This window comes from Netta rufina (assembly GCF_964035555.1).
Source record: "Netta rufina genome assembly, chromosome: 7".
NCBI classification, from domain to species: domain Eukaryota; kingdom Metazoa; phylum Chordata; class Aves; order Anseriformes; family Anatidae; genus Netta; species Netta rufina.
Window position 1 is genome coordinate 10,522,492 of NC_140130.1, and position 25,579 is coordinate 10,548,070.

A 25,579-nucleotide genomic window follows, 5' to 3' on the forward strand; every position below is an offset into this window, starting at 1 on the left:
CACCAATAGAGAAGTTTATGGAAAACAGCAACCCAGTTCTTTTCCTGAAGTGATTTTATGGTGATCTAAGTTATTTGGTTTCGTTATGCAATACATTTATTCTTTATTTACTTCTGGAGATATTCTCATGACCCAAGAGATCCTTTTTGACCCTGAACTTTGTTGTTAGATTTGTCACAAACTCAAAACAGATTAATGCAATAGGAACAGGGAAGAAAACTGGGCTGCAACTAACATATGTAAATTATGCTGAAAAGAGAGCCCAGGAGAGTTACTGGGTTGAAGATGGACAAAATTGCTTTTCTTCTTTAGGGAAAGGAGCAGGCAGAGCACTATTTATGCAAGCAGGTGGATTAATTGGCTTTTGCTGAGCTCTACGCTGCTGCAGCTAAACTGCTTCCCAAGCCTGACCTAATTCATTTAGAATTTGCTTGGGTATTTCCTCATTGAACCATGTGAGAAGCATAGTATGCAGTGTGCTGCAGAAATAATCTTGAAAAGCCGCACAGCCCCATACCAAATAAACAGATTCCTCATGAGCAAATTAAAACGTCATAAAACATTGTTGCAGCACTTTTTTTTTTCTTGATTTGGTGCATCACCTTACAATTCAGCACCCAACCTCCAACCACCTGGGTACCAATTTAGTGTCCTTAATGACTGCCTGTAAAACTTCTGAAAACTTGTCACTCCATGTACCACATGGGAAAGGTTTTTGAGATCTGAGCTGTGTTACATTTGCAAGAGATACACTCAGGAACAGTACACATTAAACTTAGGGACAGACTAGAGAAATTCAGCATAGTCGCTGAGGGCAGCTTTCTCTCCATAGCCCTGCACGTGTCTGTAAAGACTCCCAGGTAACAAACAAGCCCTCTTGTGGCAACCACATTTTGCAAAGGGAATCAGATATGAATAGCTGCCATCTCACTTAATAGTTACCTTCCTATCACTGACCAGCTATGCAGTACAATCTCTGTTTGGAGGAGGGAAGGAGGACTTCCTGAACCCTAAAATTGCAAGCAAGGATTTTCTTCAACCATGTATATACTCCCAGGTGTTTCAAAGGCATTATGGAGTTAATTTTCACAGAGCCTGAGTTTCATTTCAAAAATTAATTTAAGACACACTGGAGCTTAAATATTATTAACTTTCTAAAGGTGCTGAATTTCTGCTAATAATTTTGCACTTACTGCCTTTTTCCTTCTGAGTAAGAGATTTGTATTCTTACACAGCAGGTGCATTGTTTTACATTCAGATAGCGGTGCAGCTGCTAGTACCTAAGGCTTGAGAGATTTATGGATAATAACGGGAGCGAACAATAAACAAGCACATTTGGATGTATACCAAACAGAATCTGTATCAGTCAATCAAACTGCTGGACAACTGATACAAGTTTACAGATAAATGTAAAACAAAATAAAATTCTCCAGTCAGCCAGGTTGCTTCTTCAATAAATACGTTACACATCTCATAGTCCCAGAGTGACATGGATAACGTATTACTTTCCTCTTTGACCAAAGCATACTATTGAACTTGTTTTTTAAGCCAATGAATCTATTAAAAAAGAAAAGAATAGACATTCTTTTGTGTGGCTACCAATAAAAAATCAAACTTAACAATCATTTTGTGTAACAGGAAAAAAAAAGGTTGTGACAGTGTCAGGTTCTCAAATATCCCACTTTGCTCACAAAGTGACTGCATCTCGTCTGCACATTAATTGCTGTGCTGGGCACACACTGCTTATTTCACAGTCACATCACTTATTCTGACATGGAGTTTTTGCATCTTTTCCTGTTGTAAATACTAGTCTGTACAAATGAAAATAATAAAAATTCTGTGTATGCCTTTTTCGTGAACAAGAGACCAAATAAAGAACCAGACTATTCCCTGTTCAAACTTGACAACTTTATGCCGTTCTTTTTCAGTCTTTATCAATCAAAATCACTGAAATAAAACAATGGCACACAGAAGAGCTCTGAATTGAAGTCATGATTGTAAACCTATACCAAAAGTCAAAGATGTCTGTACGCAGTTCTCATGAACAATTCCTGGGGTCAATAGCATTTTGAATAGAACACGCACCACAGACTAGCAGATCTATGTCCAGGCACCCTGTGGTCAGAATATGGGGAGCAATGTTCCTTCTGCATTGATCAAAGCAGCTGTTTCTCTTCTAACTTTCCTTTCTCTTTAGTTTTCTATGTTCAGCAGTTCAAGACACTCAGAGAAATCTTTCATAAATACCCAAAGCCCCACTTCTGCAATCAGCCTGATGCAGAAGCCAGGTCCTGACCTTGGGCACAGGGTGGTGTTAGCAGCCAGGGCTCTGCAGGGCTGGAGTCTGAGCATCCACCACCTTGAGAACAGCTTCCCATCTGCTCCTCTTGGCCTTCCACTCCTACTGCTCTGCTCTCTTACGTGGTTTAAACTTCGTTTAAATTGTAGTACTTGCCTAGTATTGCTGACAATTTGATTCATCTTTTCTGAGCCAAGCTCCTACTTCTTAAATTTTATATACACCCGCCCCGTATATTATAATCTGCTGGTAAGGGAACATGCATAAAGAATTAAAAAAAAGATTTGCTTAGATGGTCATCATGAATTCCTTCTCTAATCTCTTATTTTTTCTACCTCCCTCCTTCTGAAGAATCTAAGTAATGCCTAGCTACCTTTTCTACTTTGTAAACTTCACTATTATGCTTGGCAATATATTTCCTTTGCTGATGCTCTTTTTTTCTGCTCAGACATGGACCATCTGCCATCCTGCTCACCAAACTACTTGTCAGCTTTAATATTTGTAGTCACTGAAGGATATCGTAGTGTGAATTATTTTCATATTTTTCTCCCTAAACTTTGGTTTAAGGACAGTATTGTATTGTAACAAGAATCTGATTATTAAAAAAAAGCAAAAGCCCGCAGCAGATGGGACAGAAGGCATGTACTATAAATTTTCCATGTGCACTTCCTACCACTCGTTAAAACTTATTCAAAATCTCTTTTACCAATCAATTTCAGATGGTTTTCAGCATTATGATATTAAGCAACAGATTTCAAGTTATCCAAGTTTAATTTTCTCCCCAAGGCTGATCCATTTATGCGGAGAAGTAAAACACACAAATTGTTCCAGTGAAAAATGTGCAGATGATACACAGACTAATGCAAGTAGAGAATCCTTGGAGTAATTCCAGTGGAGTAATGGTAAGGACTGCAGCTCTAGCAGGCAATTCGTCAGCTGATGAAAGACAGCATTGTCAAAAGCAACACACAGTGTAAGGATGTGCTGTTAGCTGTTAAAACATTTTGCTTTATGTCAACACATACATACTAAATGTTATGAGGAGCATTTACATATGAAAGATCAAGATGGGGAAAGCTTTGGAGCCCAGTTATTCTATTCCATTTGATCCACAGCCAGGACTGAAAAGGAAGGGAAGGTTAATCTTGTGGATCACTCTAAATTTCACTAACTCTCATGCTGAGGTTTAAGTAATTCTCACTTTCGTTTTAGTAACTGTCAGTTTCAGTTTAAGCTTAAGTAATTCTCATTTTCAATACAAACTCAGCCGGGAAGTTAAAATATACAGCATCTGTCCCAGGCCTAATTCTGGGAGCAAAAACTCATTTAGAATTCATTTCATCAAGTCTCTCAACTTACGCAACAAAGGATTCCATAGTACATTTAAAAAAAAAAATAAAAATACAACCCAACCATTAAAAATGCCTCTCAATGCCTCTCATTGGAATGTTTTCTTTTCTTTTTTGTTTTGTTTTTTAAATCTCTTCCACTTTGTCAGATCTTAATGATGATCTTATGGGTCTTTTCCAACTTAAATGGAATTAGAGTGGTTAACTATTAGTACCTTGATAAGTTTTAGAAAAATCCTTTCATTTCACAAGTACTGAGCAATATTGACTGAAGAAGCAGGTTGCTTATATTGCATTATTCCATTTGGAGTTGAGATACATATAAAGTATCCTAAATTAAAATCAAAGCAAGGTCTAGTTCTAGCTCTGCAAAGAACTCCTCCTCTCCCCTCCCTCTCCCCCCCCCTCCCCCCCCCCTTTCTTTTTTCTTAGTTTCCTCTTGTGGCAATCACTACCAGGAGGGGGAAAAAATTGAAAGAAAGAAAGAAGTTTTCATCTTTGTATGTGCTGAATTCCGGCAGTCAGCTTTGCAGTGCTGCCAACTCACTAAGTTCAGCTACACGTCTCTGCTGGGTTTCATTTTTTATTTATTTATTTTTTTAACCCATCTGGCAGGGTCAGTGTCCCTGCTGCTTCCAGTGCAGATCTGCCTGAGCTGATACTGAACAATTTCCCCCTAGCAAGAAGCAGTCAGATGGAGAGCAGTTATGACTTGGAGTCTTCCTCAGATTGACATATTGAAGCTTCTTAAACAGTCAAGAGAACCTCTACATGTCACCTTACAACAAATAAATTTGGCTTTTACCTAATTTGCCATATTGTAATTAGCCTGTGGTGGAGTAAGAGATTGCATCTCCCCCATTAATTACTTTGGGAACTTAGAGATCCCAACTCAGATATTTCTAGGGTGGTATGGAAGACCACAAAGTCTATGCTGCTTCACAACACATTCTGGAAAAAAGGCGCCTGATGAAGTGCTGAGTAAAGCAGAAGTCCTGGAGGGAGAAATGAATTATTCCAAATGTACCTTCAAAGGCACAGAATGTTCAAAATATGAGATCCAACTGAAATGGACTTCCACAATCTCCCCAGGCTCCTGAAGAAGTTGCAGAAGAAGTCGTAGAGATGCATCTCTACATTTAGCAACAAATATTATAGTTTCTGGTATTTAAGAGAGTGTCAGAGTCCTTATCGTCATCGCAACTGGGTCCAAATTGTTATTCTTCTGCCTACAAACTCATGTAGTAGCATAGTCCCCTTGTCACAGAAATGATAGTTATCAAATATTATGAATATGCCATGCATCCTATTTTTTATTTTTTTATATTTTGGAATGAACAGGAAAATACTGATTTGTAAGAACTACAAAATAGATTTAAAAATCAAGAGCAAATATTGGTTTATAAACAGAGTCCAAATTCTGAAAGTTCTACTTGTATGACACTGTGACACATAATTGGCAGCTAATGGTTTTCCATTTTTCATGTAGTATTGTCTTTAAGGAATAAATTCTGAAAACAAATGTGTAGATTATTTCTACAGAACTGTACAAAAGCCCTGATATGCTCAGCTCAACAGGCATCCAATTTGGAATTACTGATGACTGCAAATTCCACATCTACAAGGAATGAAAAACTGATTTGATTTACAGCAAGCCACCAATTTCTTTTTTTACCCTCTGTGGAAACACATGAAAGGTCAAAAAATGCTGGTCTTTCTGAAAATATTTGCTATTGTCCATTTACCAGCCTGCTGCCTGACTTACTGTCCCTTCTATCTATTTAATAAACAGTCAATTCATTGTTTAGTTTGAATAGAGAATAAATAAACTGAGCAACCAGGGTCTAACAAGACATCTCCGAAGAGCTGACATGGGCTGCATCAGGAACTTTCAGCTCATGTCTTGGGCCACAAGGAAAAGTCAGTTTGCACTGCTGCATCACACTGTAAAGTGCAGTATGGACAGACAGACTTCATCTTATATTACACAGACTTTTTTTGATGGTCCTCGGACACTTGGAATGACCTTCCATATTTGATTAAAGAACAAGTTTTTATTTTCTTACAAACCCAAGTAGTAGCCTTAGCATCTCTCTGAGTTCAGGGATTCATATTCTCTCTTTTAAAGTAAACTGCTAAGTGACTGCTAAGGTAACCCTCCTGAATGCTCCTACTGGAAAAGCTTAAATTCTTGCTACTTCAGAAGAACAAGACTGCAGTCATCTGTCACAGTAGGTAGATTATGTACAGACTGGAACAGCAGCAGGTACATGGAGAGCAGACGCTTGGTCCAAAACTGCCACCTCACTATCTCACTGAGCCCATTCAGGCTGCTGTCCTTGCTCCATGTAGTAGCATGGTAGAACCCAGAGTAGTTTCAGGTAATTTCTTTCATCACCAAGCTATGAGAACACTGTCATTTGCCAGGCCGAGCAACTTCCTGTGAATAGCCACATTATAAAGGTACGGTAGGAGACTTGCCTCAGTGCATCTGCAAGGACCCAGCACACAAGCAAACGGTTAACCCAGAATAATTAATTGCACTCTAAACCTACACCAGAACTTGCAGTAACTTGCTAAATAGACATAACCTGAACAAAAGACTAATTTAACCTGCCATCTGTTTTTAAATGTTTGAGCAAAATTTATAAGATTATTACAGAATTGGACATAATCTTTGATCTGTAATAAGTAAAATTCTAGATTATTCTAATGGTATATTCTGGCCTAAACTAAAAAATGAAAAAATAAAAAAAAATCTTGGTTAGCTTTGCATTAAATACATAGTCAAATTGTCCCACCACCTTGTATATATTAAGACATTTGATACAATTATACTTAACAGTTTGACTTAATTTTTCAGTTATTGTGCTTCCAGTGCCTATAAAATTAATAATAATTTTTCTGAGAATGGGAACACTGCACTGGTAAGAAGCTGTTTCACTTGGAACTGTTCAGACATTTACAAAGGTGGCTTAAGATTTCACAATTTCTTCCATAACAAGTCATCTTTTCTCAGAAAGTGTAAAGATAGGGGAAAAAAATCTTAAGGCTTTTAAAGCATTTAAGCCTTCTTTTACTGAACTCTGAATAAAACTTAACCAAAAGGGTTGCTTAAAACTGATAGAAACAGCAAATTAATGTTATTAATAGAAGACAAAAACTTTCAAAGATAACTAACACAGACTGGAATACTTAAAGCCTACACAGTAACTAAAATGTATAAGACCAAAAGTTAGTAAGTTGTATATACATATTTATAAGTCTTTCCAGAGACCAGCAATTCCTTCCAAATGACACTACCTGTCCATGTCCTGACTTGTCTGTCGGCTGCAGCCAGAGCCATTCAGCTGGAGCTCCTCCACCAGCAGGTGCCAGATTCCTACCCTAGAGCCGTTGAGCTTCATAGCAAAAGTCTTTTAAGAAGGACTCATTAAATCAAGAGAATAAAATTCAACAGATCATCTATCAAACAAATTGCAAATTCTGTGAGGTAAACCACAGATTAAATGTAAGTAATTTGGATGCTACAAATGTGTTTAGTATTTTTTATGTGAGAAACAATAAGCACGCATATAGTTTTTTGCAGGATCAAGAACTTGGTCAGTATCATATGTTTTATAAACTCTCACATCATTTACAATATTGCTGAGCGCTAAGGCAAAATTATCCTGTACCATCTCTAGGGTAGTGCAGTACTGTAAAAATGTGTGTTTTAATGTAACACAGACTTTAGGTCTAACAGCTCATCACTAGAGATGGTTGGGAAACTAGAAAAAGCCTAATCTTTTCCTTCCAGAAAAAATAAAATAAAATAAAAATGACAAGACACTGACCCACTCACTTTTCTATGGTGTGATTTAGGCATTCGTCTGAAGAGAGGAGAATCAAGTCAAGCGGAACAAGGATTGAACCTGTGTTTCACCTGTTACAGGTGAATATTCCATTCTCTGCTAGTTTGGGGTCCCTTATTCTGTATCAAAGCAAAACTTTTTATTTTTCCTGAAGCTGAAAAAGCTTTCCCTGTAAAAATACTGTTGAGGCACATAAAAAAGCTTTAATACTGCAAATGCAACCTTTTTTCAAGTAGAAGTTGGTTTTACAAATTAAATAAATAAATAAACATTAAATTTAGACACTGCCTTTCACAAACAGCCCACACAGTGGATATTTTCTCATGATAAGCATCAGGTATTAACCTCTTCCTGTATCTTTAGAGATAATTGGAGCCAACTCCTTAAATAAGAAAGTGGAATATGGGCATATGCTCAATGTAAAAGTGCAAATTATGTTTTGGACATTAAACTGTAAATTATATATTTTTTTATTCTATTACACAGCAAAAGTACAAATGACATATATGGAAGAAAGGGAAGCCTAAATGAGGCTGAGCAGACTGTGCATGAAAAGCTGTCTTTGATCTAGACATTCATCTGGAAGACGGGAAACAGATCAAGCAGTGCAAGGAGATGAGCCTTGGTTTCAGAGGGGGAGTGAAGGCCACTGGCAGTAGGGATGTGCAAGGAAGTCACAGCATGAACACACAGCAACCACTGAATGGGAGCAGGGATTAGCAGATAGTGAAGAGTCACTAACAGAAATGCAATTCAGATGCCGAAGGGAAAAAAGTCCTTTAATCAGGGAAGGAAATAAGCAGATGCATCAGAGTATAAGTTAGGAGGAGAGAAGGAAAAAAAAAAAAAAAAAGGAAGAAGCTAGAGAGTAGAAAATGTAGCCAAATAGGACAAGAGACGTGCATCTTGAACAGCAGAACATGTAGTACACTCAAGTCTTTCCTTTTTGATGATGATAACCTAGCTGAGATTCCAAAATAGGAAGAATGGGAGGGAGAGGGAAACAAGAACAAAGGGCAGAACTACTTGAAAATAATCAAATGGACAATGGCAGGCAGTATCTGGCTATTATATTCAGTTATTCAGTGGTTCAGTTCTATTTTAAGACCATTCAGAGGTAGACTGTCAAAGCTGCTACTCATGGAAGAAATGAGAATTTTTTTTTTTGTCTCCCAGGTCTGTTCTTAACCTGTGACTAATGATGGCAGCAAGCAGTTGGACTTTTTTCCCTACAGCAAGCTGGTACCGGCAGTAAGAGCAGAGTCAGGAGTCTGTGAGCACAGAGCTCTGTGAAAAGGTTGGAAAGGAATCAAATCCCCCAGTACAAGCCACCACATCAAGAACTGCCTGTTACAATCTGCTCTTTGCTTTTCTCCAGGGAGAGCACTGATCTGTTTTTGTCTTTAAGAAATCATTTCCATGGTCAAGTTTATCACTGAAGGAAATGAATACAGGGACATATCCTCATAGTTGGCAATTTCAAACTCTTACTGGTCAATACAAAAAATGATAGCAAAAAAACAGTCATACATGGAAGTCAGAATACAATGACATAACCTCAAAGAACTAAATAAAATATTTATCAGTTTTAACAAGATCAAGATTTTACCTTTTTGATCTTTCTGATCCATGGAACAATAGTTTCATAATCTGCTGGTTTTGCACAGTAAGACTGTAGTCAGCATCACTGTTGTATGTCCTCTTGCCAACTATGATTGCTATAGAAGCCCTCAGAAAATCAGCCTAAAAATGCCTTCATGAACCTCAGAACTATCTTTCTTCATAAAAAACAGAAAAAGGTAACTACCTCAATGTGGTAATCAAACTCAAAATAGTGATGACCCCTAATGTTTTCAATAAGATTACCATCATCCTAGAAAAATAAATATATACATGCTACCCTCAAAGCATAAAGCATTCACAGCAACGCAGAGCACTTACTGCATTAATATTGCACGATACACTTATTCCAGGTTTTCCTTAATGAGCTGAGATTGTTCAAATGAGCTGATTGAACACTGATAGAAGCTCCAAGTGAAGTGCAAAGTCTAACAATAATTGCCTTAATAAGCATCCTCACAGCAGAGTACAGACGTAATGCAGAGAGTGAAGTTGAGTTTGGAACACACAGACACTTACAAAGCATTAGTTTTGATTTGGGAAGTAGATCAGGACACACAGCACAAATCCTCTTGGAGATGCTAAGATGCTAAGGAGCCCCTTAATGCTTTTACTCTCACAGTAGTTAGCATGTGTTAGACTGATCTTCAGCTTTGTGCCTGTAAGAATCAGGGCAGAGCTTCTCCTGCTGCTTATTGTTGACACTGACACAGTATGGTATAACCGTACTGCAGCCAGGCCAGATTGGAATACCAGCCACCCCATAACTTTGTGGTTTATCTGCATACTCAGTACTGCTTTCTTTACTAGAATCATTTTAACACAGAACACTCATAGAAGGCAAAATGCTCAGTTCAAACTTAGATTTAACACAGGTTAATTCAGAGGCATGAGATTAGTTGCCAATAAGAGAAATCCATCTCTTTTCTCCATGTGTTTTTACTAGCTCCTGCAACAGGCTAGGACATCTTTATGAAATATAAACCATCTCAATTAATCCTGAATCTTTAAAAATCAGAAGTGTGCCTAACTCACTGAGAGAAAGTGAAACAGCATTGCTAAAGCAAAATGTTATTTAGACAGCTGAGTAGCTAATTCATAAAGACAGAACCCAATGAAATGAATGCTTTTCAGTTTAATCACTGGCATGTTTTGTGCAGTATTTCTGTGTGCCATCTTGCAATGACCTATCTTTGTTCATACTTTTCTCTCTGAGCATGAAGAACTATGGCTGCTGCACTGCTGAATTTTCCTCTGTAAAAGGACTATAAATGGGATCTCAAGTCAAATGATCAGTTGTGTCCTGTGTCCAGGCAAAAATCAGAGAAGTGTTTTTGAAATAATGTAAGATTGAAACCAATAGTAATGTGGTTTTGGTATGGAGAGCACGCAAGCCAGAAAAGCTAGCTATTCAGACCAACAGGCTAAATGAGATGGTTCCTGAGTCTCCCAGAACATGCACTCTGTACTAAATTTATACTTATGGTTCTCCAGACATGGGACAGTCAAGGGAATCATAACATGTTTGTAAGAACAGCAGGTAGGAGAAGTTTCAGTCTCATCACTTCAGAAGGTGCTTTAGCAAATGTGCTGCACCGCCTCTCATTCACGCACCAAGATGAACCTGGTGCTCATGGAAGAGCAGGCTCGCCAGCTCCCGCGATTCACAACTCTGTCCTTTATATAAGACGGTAACCTCTATTTACAGCCATCTGCTCTGACTGTTGTATAACAAGCCATAGTCTACTGTTGCTGCCATCACATGGTAAATTTCCTTAAAATACACATGCAAAAAACACTACACACAGACCTAGATATTCTTCAGCTAGATGCAAGTCCCAGATTTCACAGATGAATGGTAATTTGGAAAAGGAGCCTTCAAATTCCTCTACATGGGGTGCCTGTAATTTCCTTCTTGATTTCTGTCATCTATGGCTTACAGGAAAATACAGTGATTAAAACTTCTTGTTTGGGATTTGCATTGCTTGATATTTTCATTCTCTGTCTTCCCTGGGATTTATTTTGTGCTCTAATAATAGGATTTTTCAATTTAATTATCATCATTTCACATAGAGACAGTTTTTAAAAAAGAAGTAGAAAACTAAAAGTTGTTTTTTTTTTTTTTTTTCCTCTTTCTTGTTCTGCTTTTTCTTTTGCATACGGCATCTACCTGTCACCGATCACCTTCTCTTCACATATTTCTACTGACATGCAGTTTTCATGATCTGAATTACAGATCACTTATGGTGTAAAAAGACATGGCAAAGACAGACATACTTTAATATTAGCTATGATTTCTGTAGATTAAAAGTTTTGAAAATAAAACAATGTTGAGTAACCAGATGCCAACATCTTGCCTTCCAGGACAAGAGATGAATAAAGAATTGTTGTTTGTTTAAAACTAATGAAATTGTACTGGCCAAATTCAGACTGAATTTTTCTATTTTTCCAAACAAAGCTCTGTGATTTCTTATTTTAATGTTATTTTAGCTAAAACTGAATAAAGAAAGCTATGAAATTGGTAAAGGTTAACAATTCATCTGAAACTGAATTCATACATAACCCCCTTGAATCTTTCTGAGAAAAAACACCACCAACAACAAAAACATCATCATCCAGGGTTGAGCAATATCAAAACTACATTTTTAAAATCTATTCTATAAAAGTGATAATAAAATAACTAAATAACATCTGTACTGCACATTCTGTGTAAGTCACTGTTTAGTTATCCGTAGAAACAAATATTAATTCCAGTTGTTTCTTCTCCATTTTAATTTGGGTTTTGAGATATTATGAAACACATTCTCAGAACTGATAATGATTTTTGTGTATGATTTTCTTTGCCTACTGCATTAGTAGCAAATTTGTGATTTCATTTAATTTCTCTTGGGCTTTAACTTTTTGTTATGTTTTGACCAAGAATGCCTTCATGTTTCCATTAATCAATGGCAAATCATTTTACTAACGCGTTGTTAATGTTGCACCTCTATTTTTGAGCATTTCATTCTTGTTCTGCAGAATAAAGCCGAAGCTCCTACTTTAAAGCAAAAAAAAAAAAACACAACAGAACAGGGAGATTGATACTATTTACACACAATAAAATTGTATGGTTTCAATGCAACTCCATCTGAAAACATCATTTTCTGCAGCATGCATCCTGAGATCTCCACCTGCGCTTTATAAAAGAGGAGGAATAGCATGTCCCTCCTTTGCCCCAGTGTATCTTTTCCTTCTGATTTTACTTTGCTAGGGTTTCATACTCCCTAAACCATGTTTCTATGTGATGCATCTTTTCTTGTCTATAGAAAGAATAATCAAATCTTAAGTGACTGTGTTGCTCTTTTCCTTTATTGCTATTTCTATAAAGCCAATTCCTTCCCTTCTTTCAGTTTTTAATGCATCAATACTAATATAGGTTGATTTGTAAGACACTTAAACTGAGGAACTCTGTTTATATAACCTTAAAAAAGAAAACATAGTTAAAAGAAATGTCATACACACTTGATAGGCTCTGACAGATCTTATACTGACTTGTCACTTTCAGGGAATTCACCTGGCCATTGTCATCAAATAGCTCTTAAAATCAAATTTTACAAGGCAATAAAATATCACCTTTTGATTATTTGTTTTTTAAAAGCATAGTATGCCATAGTAACATTAATGATTTTTATTGTGAACATGCAGTTGATGTATCACTTCTTTGCAATTCTATTAGTAAGAGTGCAGACAACAAATATTGTTACAAAATAAAGTTGGTCTGTAGCTGCTACCTCCATAAGAATTTATTTATTTATTTTTTTTAACACAGAAGTCTTAATCTCAATAAAGGGATAACAATTCCTCTATAATAAGTTTTGTAGAAAGGCTTAAAAACTTTTATATGTATATATATATATATATATATATAGGTTTTTTATATGTATATATATAAATATATATATATATATATATATAGGTTTTTTTTTTGAGACAAATCTAAGATACAATTCAGGCTTAGATACACATTTCCAAAGGTCCCTCTGGGGTTAAACTAGCCCAATATTAAACTTGCTTTAGAAGGACTTGCCTTCCACCAAATTCACCTCTGGCTAGTCAGTCCTCACATCTTCTGTCTTCCATTCATAACTGCCCCTACCTACAGAGAACCTTTGTATTTTTTCCAACAGGAAGATCTTATTTTATCCTATGTTTCTAGAAAGAAAAAAAAAAAAGTAAAAAAGAAGAATGTTGACAAAATCAGAAAGGTTAAATAAACTATTCAGGTTCTAGAAAATTAATCATTCATTAAGAGACTCAAAAGTTTCACGTATTATGCTTATCCAAGTGACTTGACAAGATGAAGAAATTCTATAAATATTTTGCAACTGTCCTCTATTTAGTAGCAGTCCATTTGCAGACTGCCTTCGTGGGGTCCAGTGCAGTTACCAGGAACTTCAAAGGTAGCTCTGCTTAAGGCAGGAGGCTGTTTCCTGAGCTCTCCAGAGAACTCCAGATTTCTCTTTTAACCTAAGTTATCCTATGATCTTCCAAATACAAAACTGGAAGGAAAAAAAGGCAGCTAAGCTCAGATTGAAGCATAAGGCCTTAAGACTAACATAACTGCTACTGTTTCTAGGCAGAGACCTCTTCCTAAAGCCAAGCCTGTGCTTAAAGAAAGCCTCTTAAGTAAAATAACCCAGGGCAGTGAGTTGGACTGATGGGCTGAAAACATAGGCATTTATATGCTTTTGCTCAGACACTTCCCACTTAGACATGCCAAAGAAATGCAAAACTAATCTAGGCAAAAAAAATATCAATTGTAGCAATACATAGCATAAAATAGTAATTAAGATGGGGCTGAGGGAGAGTGGGTGGCATGGAGAGGTTTGGGGTTTTGAGGCTTTGAAGATGTTTCTGGAAAAAAGTATTTTATTTTTAAACTATCTGGACTTGTTTTACTTATTTACAGCCCCAGAGTCTTCCGGGAGAGGGATTTTGATCCTTAGCTACATAAAGAAGTAATCTAAGAATGAATAATTGCAAATTCCAGACATGGAGATTGCAGGTTTGTCTTTGATGAGATTCAAAAAGAAACATGATTTGTGTCATGCTGGCAGAGGTTCAAGTATTATACGACCACAGGCTAAAGCTAACGCTATAGGAACAAGACTTCTGACATTTGAAAAAGCCAGACTGACAGACCCAAAGCATAATGCGACTGTTTGTGGAAACTGATGGATAAAGGTATCAATATTGAAACAAGGCGCACATTTAATAAAAAACATAATGGACAAGTTCTGGCTGCGAACAAATTCTGACTGGAATATGAAACCTTCAGAGCAGGGGTGATACAAAAACTGTCTCTAGTGGCTAGTTCACACTGATCATAAGTGGTAAAAATGAAGTATAATCAGCCTGTGGAAGTAATCACATGATGGGGCCAAACACAACTGCAGGAGCATACCTTAACTACTCATAACCTTCCATCTTATTTTTCTATTTTTATAAAATAATGCATTTATTTTGAAATAGGATTGAATAGCATTCCTGATCTTTGATAGGGGATCCCTCTTCAGTTAAGCCTTTCTGGTCATATAGGACAACTCAAATGTCAATATGTCTAATACAAAATTAATATTGCACTTCATAAAACTAAAACACTTTTTTTTTTTTTTTTTCCAATTCCCCTATGGGAAATAACTTGCAGTGCTACGTTAGGGATAAAATAGTTGAAGGCTAAGTTCAACTGAATTTGGTAAAAAGAAAAAAAAAAAAAAAAAAAAACACACAATGCTATATGACATACCCATTCTCAATTGCTTTCTTCACCACTTTGGTGTAGATGCACAGAGACTGCCGCACACTTCGTTGGGTTAGAAACTGGCTGGATAGCCGGGCCCAAAGAGTCGTGGTGAATGGAGCCAAGTCCAGTTGGAGGCCAGTCACTAGTGGCGTCCCCCAGGGCTCGGTGCTGGGGCCGGTCCTCTTTAATATCTTCATTGATGATCTGGACGAGGGCATCGAGTGCACCCTCAGTAAGTTTGCAGATGACACCAAGTTAGGTGCGTGTGTCGATCTGCTCGAGGGTAGGAAAGCTCTGCAGGAGGATCTGGATAGGCTGCACTGATGGGCTGAGGTCAACTGCATGAAGTTCAACAAGGCCAAGTGCCGGGTCCTGCACCTGGGGCGCAATAATCCCAAGCAGAGCTACAGGCTGGGAGAGGAACGGTTGGAGAGCTGCCAGACAGAGAAGGACCTGGGAGTGATGGTGGATAGTCAGCTGAATATGAGCCAGCAGTGTGCTCAGGTGGCCAAGAAGGCCAACGGCATCCTGGCTTGTATCAGGAATAGTGTGACCAGCAGGGCTAGGGAGGTGATCGTCCCCCTGTACTCAGCTCTGGTGAGGCCGCACCTCGAGTACTGTGTTCAGTTTTGGGCCCCTCGCTACAAGAAGGACATGGAGGTGCTTGAGCGGGTGCAGAGAAGGGCGACAAAGCTGGTGAGGGGCCTGGAGAACAAGTCCTACGAGGAGCGGCTGAGGGAGCTGGGCTTGTTCAGCCTGGAGAAAAGGAGCCTCAGGGGCGACCTTATCGCTCTCTATAGGTACCTCAAGGGAGGCTGTAGCGAGGTGGGGGTTGGTCTGTTCTCCCACGTGCCTGGTGACAGGACGAGGGGGAATGGGCTTAAGTTGAGTAAGGGGAGTTTTAGGTTAGATGTTAGGAAGAACTTCTTCACTGAAAGGGTTGTGAGCCACTGGAACAGGCTGCCCAGGGAAGTGGTGGAGTCACCATCCCTGGAAGTCTTCAAAAGACGTTTAGATGTAGAGCTTAGGGATATGGTTTAGTGGGGACTGTTAGCGTTAGGTCAGAGGTTGGACTCGATGACCTTGAGGTCTCTTCCAACCTAGAAATTCTGTGATTCTGTAGCACTTTGCCTCAATATAAAAATTGATCAAATGGAATATCTGCAGCCTAGATACAACTTACCTTTCAAGACTCATTGGTCCAGGCAGGTCTACTCCAGAACACTATAAAGGATAGTACATAAGTACATTTGTACAATTTATGCTGTATACAAGTTTCCAATCCTATAGCTACACACAGGACTACACATGCCTGAAAAATGACTTGTATATAAAGTTATAAAGCATCTTAAAGTTGTATTTATAACGTTGAAAATATAACTGCTCTACCATTGCCATGAACTGTGCTTTTGGAGAGAAGTTAGCTCAAATGGAGAAAGATGAAGTAATGTTTCAAATACACTCTTATCATTTCCTTTCAGCAAGTCCTATTTCACCTTTTTGCCCTGTTAGTCCTTCCTCCATACACAAGGGAGAGGATGAGTGAACAATAATTCGCAGGCTTGTCCTAACTAGGACTGACAGATTCCTTCTTCTTGACAGTGACTGTGAGCATGAGTTGTACTGTCATGCAGCCTTTTTTCCTTTTTGGCACATTATTCATTTTTGGCACATATTCATTATTCATACGATGGGTGAGCAATTGGCTAATGGGCAGGGCCCAAAGGGTTATGGTAAATGGGGCTGCGTCAGGCTGGCAGGCGGTCACCAGTGGGGTCCCTCAAGGCTCCATTTTAGGGCCGGTACTTTTCAATATTTTTATAAACGATCTGGATGTAGGAATAGAAGGTATTTTGAGCAAGTTTGCTGATGACACCAAACTTGGAGGAGTTGTGGACTCGAATGAGGGTGGAAAGGCCTTGCAGAGGGATCTGGACAGGTTGGAGAGCTGGGCGATCACCAACCGCATGAAGTTCAATAAGAGCAAGTGCCGGGTCCTGCACCTGGGACGGGGAAACCCTGGCTGCACGTACAGACTGGGCGATGAGACGCTGGAGAGCAGCCTAGAAGAGAGGGATCTGGGGGTAGTGGTAGACAGCAAGTTGAATATGAGCCAGCAGTGTGCCCTGGCAGCCAGGAGGGCCAACCGTGTCCTGGGGTGCATCAAGCACGGCATCGCTAGTAGGTCAAGGGAGGTGATTGTCCCGCTCTACTCTGCGCTGGTGCGGCCTCACCTCGAGTACTGTGTGCAGTTCTGGGCACCACAGTATAAAAAGGACATGAAACTGTTGGAGAGTGTCCAGAGGAGGGCTACGAAGATGGTGAAAGGCCTGGAGGGGAAGATGTACGAAGAATGGCTGAGGTCACTGGGCCTGTTCAGCCTGGAGAAGAGGAGGCTGAGGGGAGACCTCATCACAGTCTACAACTTCCTCGTAAGGGGGTGTCGAGAGGCAGGAGACCTTTTCCCCATTAACACTAGTGACAGGACCCGCGGGAACGGGGTTAAGCTGAGGCAGGGGAAATTTAGGCTGGACATCAGGAGGGGGTTCTTCACAGAGAGGGTGGTTGCACACTGGAACAGGCTCCCCAGGGAAGTGGTCACTGCACTGAGCCTGTCTGAATTTAAGAAGAGATTGGACTGTGCACTTAGGCACATGGTCTGAACTTTTGGGTAGACCTGTGCGGTGTCAAGAGTTGGACTTGATGATCCTTAATGGTCCCTTCCAACTCAGGATATTCTATGATTCTATGATTCTATGTACCAGTGGCAGCTCAGAACATATTTACTTCCAAGAATCATAAACAATCCCACAAAACTCAAGTGAGCTAGACTTGCTTATAAAACTTGAGTGACACCAGTGTTGGCTGAATGCTGTCCCGACACAAGTGAACTCATTTGAGTGTTCAACTTCTGGAACTGAGGCTTGCATCTGGAAAAATTACTTCTTTCTGAAGCCACCTCCAAATGCACCCTTTAGTATCCTTCAGCAGTTCTCCTGCTAATCTAAAACTACACATTCAACTACAAAACTAAATTTTTGCAAAGCAACACCAGACGCTTTGGAGACGGTCATGTTGCACTTGACTACTGTGTCAAAATAGTGTCAAATACTTTTTACAGTCCTCTGGTTATGCAAATAGTAAATATGACCTCTACCGAGTGCTAACCATCAGTGAGACGTTCATTTTTTTCTCATGGAAAGAAAGGTAAATACTTTACTGATTTAACTCTTAAATAAAATGCTGATATTATAAATGTTCAGCTGCAACAATTTTTTTTTAATATCTACCTTGCAGGAGAGTCATAGAATCACAGAATCACAGAATTTCTAGGTTGGAAGAGACCTCAAGGTCATCGAGTCCAACCTCCAACCTAACGCTAACAGCCCTCCACTAAACCATATCCCTAAGCTCTACATCTAAACGTCTTTTGAAGACTTCCAGGGATGGTGACTCCACCACTTCCCTGGGCAGCCTGTTCCAATGTCTAACAACCCTTTCAGTGAAGAAGTTCTTCCTAACATCTAACCTAAAACTCCCCTGGCTCAACTTAAGCCCATTCCCCCTCGTCCTGTCACCAGGCACGTGGGAGAACAGGCCAACCCCCACCTCGCTACAGCCTCCCTTGAGGTACCTAAAAAGAGCGATAAGGTCACCCCTGAGCCTCCTCTTCTCCAGGCTGAACAAGCCCAGCTCCCTCAGCCGCTGCTCGTAGGACTTGTTCTCCAGGCCCCTCACCAGCTTCGTCGCCCTTCTCTGCACCCGCTCAAGCACCTCGATGTCCTTCTTGTAGCGAGGGGCCCAAAACTGAACACAGTACTCAAGGTGCGGCCTCACCAGAGCTGAGTACAGGGGGACGATCACCTCCCTCGCCCTGCTGGTCACGCTGTTCCTGATACAAGCCAGGATGCCGTTGGCCTTCTTGGCCACCTGAGCACACTGCTGGCTCATATTCAGCTGACTATCCACCATCACTCCCAGGTCCTTCTCTGTCTGGCAGCTCTCCAACCATTCCTCTCCCAGTCTGTAGCTCTGCTTGGGGTTATTGCGCCCCAGGTGCAGGACCCGGCACTTGGCCTTGTTGAACTTCATGCAGTTGACCTCAGCCCATCGGTGCAGCCTATCCAGATCCTCCTGCAGAGCTTTCCTACCCTCGAGCAGATCGACACACGCACCTAACTTGGTGTCATCTGCGAACTTACTGAGGGTGCACTCGATGCCCTCGTCCAGATCATCAATGAAGATATTAAAGAGGACCGGCCCCAGCACCGAGCCCTGGGGGACGCCACTAGTGACTGGCCTCCAACTGGACTTGGCTCCATTCACCACGACTCTTTGGGCCCGGCTATCCAGCCAGTTTCTAACCCAGCGAAGCGTGCGCCAGTCCAAGCCAAGAGCAGCCAGTTTCTTGAGGAGAATGCTGTGGGAGACGGTGTCAAAAGCCTTGCTGAAGTCAAGGTAGACCACATCCACAGCCTTTCCCTCATCCACCCAGCGCGTCACTCTGTCATAGAAGGAGATCAGGTTCGTCAGGCATGACCTGCCTTTCATAAAGCCATGCTGACTGGGCCTGATCGCCTGCTTCCCCTGCAATTGCTGCATGATGACTCTTAGGAGGATCTGCTCCATGAGCTTTCCTGGCACTGAGGTCAAACTGACAGGCCTGTAGTTTCCCGGGTCTGCCCTCCGGCCCTTCTTGTAGATGGGCGTCACGTTTGCTAGCCGCCAGTCGATTGGAACCTCCCCTGATAGCCAGGACTGTTGATAAATGATGGAAAGTGGCTTGGCCAGCTCCTCTGCCAGTTCCCTCAGTACCCTTGGGTGGATCCCATCCGGCCCCATCGACTTGTGCACATCTAAGTGCCGTAGCAGGTCACCAACCAGTTCTTCATGGATAATGAGGGCCACATCCTGCTCCCCATCGCCTTCCACCAGCTCAGGGTACTGAGTATCCAGAGAACATCCGGTATTGCCGCTAAAGACTGAGGCAAAGAAGGCATTGAGCACCTCCGCCTTTTCCTCATCTCTTGTAACTAAGTTTCCCCCCGCATCCAGTAAAGGATGGAGATTCTCCTTAGTCCTCCTTTTTGTGTTGATGTATTTATAGAAACGTTTTTTGTTATCTTTAACGGCAGTAGCCAGATTGAGCTCCAGATGAGCTTTGGCCTTCCTAATTTTGTCCCTGCACAGCCTCGCTACTTCTTTAAAGTCCTCCTTAGTGGCCTGCCCACTTTTCCAAAGCTTATAAACCCTCTTTTTCCTCCTAAGATCAAGCCACAATTCTCTGTTGAGCCAGGCCGGTCTTCTTCCCCGCCAGCTCGTCTTTGGGCACGTGGGGACAGACCGTTCCTGCGCCATTAAGACTTCCCTCTTGAAGAGCGCCCAGCCTTCCTGGACCCCTCTGCCCTTCAGAACCACCTCCCAAGGGACTCCACCAACCAGTGTCCTGAGCAGCTCAAAGTCAGCCCTTCGAAAGTCCAATACAGCGGTTTTACTGGTCCCCTTCCTGGCCTCGCCAAGAATAGTGAACTCCACCATTGCGTGGTCACTCTGCCCAAGACAGCTCCCGACAATCACGTCCTCCACCAGTCCTTCTCTGTTTGTGAAGAGAAGGTCTAGCGGGGCACCACCCCTGGTAGGTTCACTAACCAGCTGCGTCAGGAAGCTATCTTCCACGCTCTCCAAAAACCTCCTAGACTGCTTTCTCAGGGCTGTGTTGTGCTTCCAGGATATGTCAGGGAAGTTGAAGTCCCCCACGAGTACAAGAGCTGATGATTTAGCAACCTCTGTCAGCTGCCTGTAGAATTCCTCATCCGTCTCCTCATCCTGGTTCGGCGGTCTATAGCAGACCCCGACCAGGACACTAGCCTTGTTGTCCCTGCCGATCCTAACCCAAAGGGACTCGACCTTGTCATTCCCAACCTCGAGTTCTACAACCTCGAAAGACTCTCTAATATAGAGAGCCACACCACCACCCCTTCTATGCTGCCTGTCCCTTCTATAGAGCTTATAGCCAGGCATTGCAGCACTCCAGTCATGAGAGTGGTCCCACCACGTCTCCGTGATGGCAACCAAGTCGTAGCCTGCCTGCCGCACGATGGCTTCCAGCTCCTCCTGTTTGTTACCCATGCTGCGTGCATTGGTGTAGATGCACTTCAGCTGGGCCATAGCCTTATCCTCCAGCCTTGCCATTGTTCCCCCTGGCACAGCCCCAACAATCCTAGCCTCAGCCCCATCCCCCTTCCTACCTAGTTTAAAGCCCTCTCAATGAGCCCTGCCAGTTCCTGGCCCAGGATCCTTTTTCCCCTAAAAGATAGGGACCCGTCTGCGGCCAACAGGCCAGGTGCTGAGTAAAGTGCCCCATGATCAAAAAACCCAAGATTTCTGCGTTGGCACCAGTCCCGGAGCCACGTGTTTAACAGGTGAGCTTTCCGTGTCCTCTCTGAACCCCTCCCTGTCACCATAGGGATGGACGAAAACACCACCTGCACTCCCGCTCCATCCACTAACCGACCCAGTCCCCTAAAGTCCCTTTTGATAGCCTTGAGGCTTCTCTCTTCGATGTTATCACTGCCCGCCTGGACTATCAAAAGGGTCATGCTTAGAACAAGTGTATATGTGCATACCTACTAACACTATGCCTACACACAGGAACAGGCCTGAGCAAAAGTCTTTTCTCCTTTGAATGCAGATGTTTAAATACAAGTTACATTTCAAAACTGACTAGGAAAATACCTGGTTCACATTAGCCTTCTTAATTTATATTGGCAGAAGGACCATTCTTGGGCCACAGGTGTGACCAGATCTACGTCAACATCAAACAAATAATATATTTCTAAATGCAAGTGTTAATAAATACAATTAAATTGCCTTTTATAGTCAGAAGTTGTCAACAAGGACATTTCAGCAGAACCTTAGCTTATGGAGCAGAATCACTGCTCAACAATTTTATGGAAACACTACAGTCAGAAAACAACCAGTGTGGCTCCCAAGTTCAGACAAACAAATCTGTGCAACCAGCACAATGCTGCAAAAAAAATCAACAATGTTTGCAGCACGTAAACACCGTAGGGCTTTTGGCCTTGTTAGATGCATCTTAACACAGAAATCTTTTTCTGGGCTTTGTACTGCATCAACATCAGTTTCAGTGAAACACTACAGCTCTGCCTTAGAGAGGATACCACCAGAGTTCCATGTTTAAAACATGTCAGAAAGGTACCACCCTGCCCCGTTGCTAATTGAGTTACCTTTCCCCAACTTTTGGGATGCAAAGTACCTTTTTTGTTCATACATACACAACTGCGATGTTTACACATGCACACACAGCTTGGCAGAGATAAAATATACCTATTCATTATAGGCTCTGCACTTTACAGTTAAAGGTCAAGCAAAAACAAAAAGCTAAAACAAATACAAGGCAAACTAGAATGGAGGGTATACAACATACAGAAATACAAAACAACAGGTATCTTTGGCAACAGGCTTTCACATGAAAAAGAACAAGAAAATAAGCAGAAAGCACAAAAAAAGACTTGAAGAACAAGCATTATTGTTCAAAAAACAGAAACAAAACAACCAAAATGACATTTTAAAGAGCACCCAAAAGCAGAAGACTTTAATACATTACATTTTCCAGGTATAAGAACAAAAATAAGAGGATGGATATGACCCTTTCCTGTATGTCACTTCATCTAAAAATTTAACGTGAACCGTATTAATTAGCAAATGGATTTGGTTCCAAGGAATTAATCTTGCATAATATTTTTTGATAGTCAATATAATTTAAAAAGTGGGACTGTGGAGTAGGAAAACATACATGCAGATGGCATTTTGGCACATACTGACCAGTGTAATAGAAAGTTACTTTCCCACCACATTAAAAATGGAAAGCACACCTTTACTTCACAAATACAGAACAACATCATTCATAGAAGTGAACGGGTTTTGTGTAAACTGAAGGAAAAGTAATGAATGATAAAATAAGACATCACCTATTTCCAAAGAGATGATAATCTCTGCAACTCCAGAAAATACGCACTTATTTTCTTTGAAGGAACCACTTTGCAGCCCATACTTGTTTTCCTTTTAGATTATGTAATTTTACTTGTTCTTGAGTCAAAGGGAGGAAACATGAATGTTTTGGCTTTAATCACTGACAGCATCATTCCACATCATAAGAAATCAAGTCCCCCGATGGCCTGCTCTGCTGCGACAGGATGTTTTATTAGCATGGAGACTGATGGATGTGTTTTTATTTATTTTTAAATGTTGTAATCTACAAAAGCAATACTGGTCCCTGCATGCAACTGCAGTGGTCTCTAATATACTTTTTGACAATAGGCAAAGGGTCATCTCGCATAGCAAGAACAGCCTCCAGCACGGGATAAAAATATAAGAAAAGCATTTGACGTACTTGGATCTGACAAGATTGAGTCGGTTTTCGGCAAAAATTGGTCACAGCGGACTCCTTGGTAGCCCTCTTTGCACCTGAGAAAAAGGGGATAAATGACAAACATACGCATGCGATAGTAAAAGGTTAATTTCAAGGTAGCAAAATCAACTGAAAATTTCCCTTTCAATGCTGTGAGGGACTTGCAATATTCATAGTTATTTGAACTATTATAGAAGCAAGGTAATTAAAACACAACAGGACCACATAAAATCGTTTGTCTTTAAAGAAATTCTTTTCAATCCTTTTTGGTTATTTTAGAAACTATCAAAAGAAACATCATTTAAGCATAACCTTTATTTAAATATCAAATTAAAACTCAATTAAATATCAGTTCAATGATCAAAGAAAAACCCTCAATAAAATAGACATTCGTAAATAAGTTAAGCCCATTAGATAGAACAAAACTTTAAAAAGCTTCTACATTGTACAAAACAAGAGATTTACAACTCATTCATCTTAGGATGTTTGAATATGCAGTGAACACTGATCCAGCCATTAATTTTAAGACTAGTGCCTACTGTGCTTAAAAGATAATGTGTTTAGGCTTGATAGACAACGTCAGACATTGCTTGTAAGTGAACAGTCTTAGATATCTGTGGCATTCAGTTTTGAAGCACATAAACCAGAATATCTCACTGCCGCAATAAACCTGAAATTGCTTTGACTAATATTCTAATACTGTTATTTATCTTGCATCCTTACTTTGAAGAAATTCCATTTGCTGCATTTGGACTGTTCTCAGAACAGTCTTTTTCATTTCAGCTAAGCATATCAGAATCGGGCCTTTAATTATTTATTCGTTAAGCAGTTTAACAGAGAAAAGTGATGGACACTTTAATTATAAATGATAGCAACAGGGACTACTTATCTCCCAACGCTCCTGCACATCATATAAACAATATGCTCAAATCAACATCAGTACCTTCATTAGGACTGACAACTGTATATGATAATGTCAGGAACAGAAGTTCTGCTCCTTCACAGTGTTTCTACTCAGGCTTCCTCTAAAAGTTGCCTTTTAAAATGCTTTTGGATTAACAAATTAATGTTTCAGAGAGAAGTGCATCTCACCAGCACTGATTTAGGGGTTAAAAACAACAACTTTGTGAGTAAAATATAAGTTATAAGAATTCCTATCAGACCCAACAATCTACAGTAGAAGGATTTTAAAAACGTATTTTTTCAATACCTCCCTGAAGGATACCTAGTGCTTCTTTGTCATTGGGACCTGCATATCTATAAAATGACTGACTGGAAAAAAACTGAATTTGGATCCTGTGGCAGTGATCTCAAATTGTCAGTCAAGGAAAAAACATTCTGAAGATATATATACACAAACACACATACATATATTTATTTTTTCTTAATGCAGCATATTGAGTTAAAAACTGGCCACTATTCAGAAAAACTGAAGAAGTCTTCATATACTCATACACTGTTGCATGCGTTTTTTGTTGTTGTTGTTGTTTTGTTTTGTTTTTTTTTTACTCAGATTATAAAATACCATAAGCAGTCTCACATTGAACACAAACTTTCCTTCTCACTCTTGAGGAAACTTGGTAGACTTCATCTCACAGCTTAAGAACAACCTTCAAGGATGGTGATATTCTCTGCATTAGCATTTTCTATTATCTTCTGGATGGACATTTATACCTACCTCATTTGCTATTGCCCTATTACAGACTTAAAATTCTCCGTATTGCAGTGTTAGTCTGCAAGCCGAACCAGGGTTCATCACCTAGCCTAACTCCACAACTGAAAGCTTTGCTGCTACAGGCAACGACAGAGTCACAGAGCAATAACTCCTGGAAGAGCTGTGTGTGACTACCACCAGGCAGGACCAGGCAGAGTGATGCTACAAGTACCGTACAGCAGCAGGAGCTACCCCTTCCCATCCTCTCTGACAGCCAACACGGCCATCTCAGCCAGCAGCTCTGCTGCCGTCCTTTTATATCATTCCACCCCTCATGTAAAAAAACAGGTATTTTATTGTCTCACTTCACAGCTGAGAAAGAATCTGCACCATTTGTTTCAGCTGTCAGATGGTCCAGGTAATTAATTGCTTATGCTGGAACTGAAGGAGAGAAACTTTGCTCCTATTAGCTGCCAGGGCAGGCAATGAACTTGGGGGTCTCTGTTCCAATTCCACCAACTGTATCAAGAGCCAAGCCAAACACCAGTCTTTTACTTTAGAAAAATGTTTTTCCTGTCTGTCAAAAGCAG

The 25,579-nt window shown here is 40.4% G+C and overlaps 1 protein-coding gene across 1 annotated transcript in view; it reads right to left on the reverse strand.

Annotated features, from left to right (window-relative positions):
* NRG3 (neuregulin 3) overlaps positions 1–25,579 on the reverse strand; it is a gene marked incomplete at both ends in the record, with an annotated part of 405,794 nt that overhangs the window by 87,189 nt on the left and 293,026 nt on the right. Inside the window, one exon of the mRNA XM_084289993.1 lies at positions 23,318–23,391. Coding sequence (XP_084146119.1) covers positions 23,318–23,391 — 74 coding nt within the window. The remainder of the gene's footprint in view (positions 1–23,317; positions 23,392–25,579) is intronic.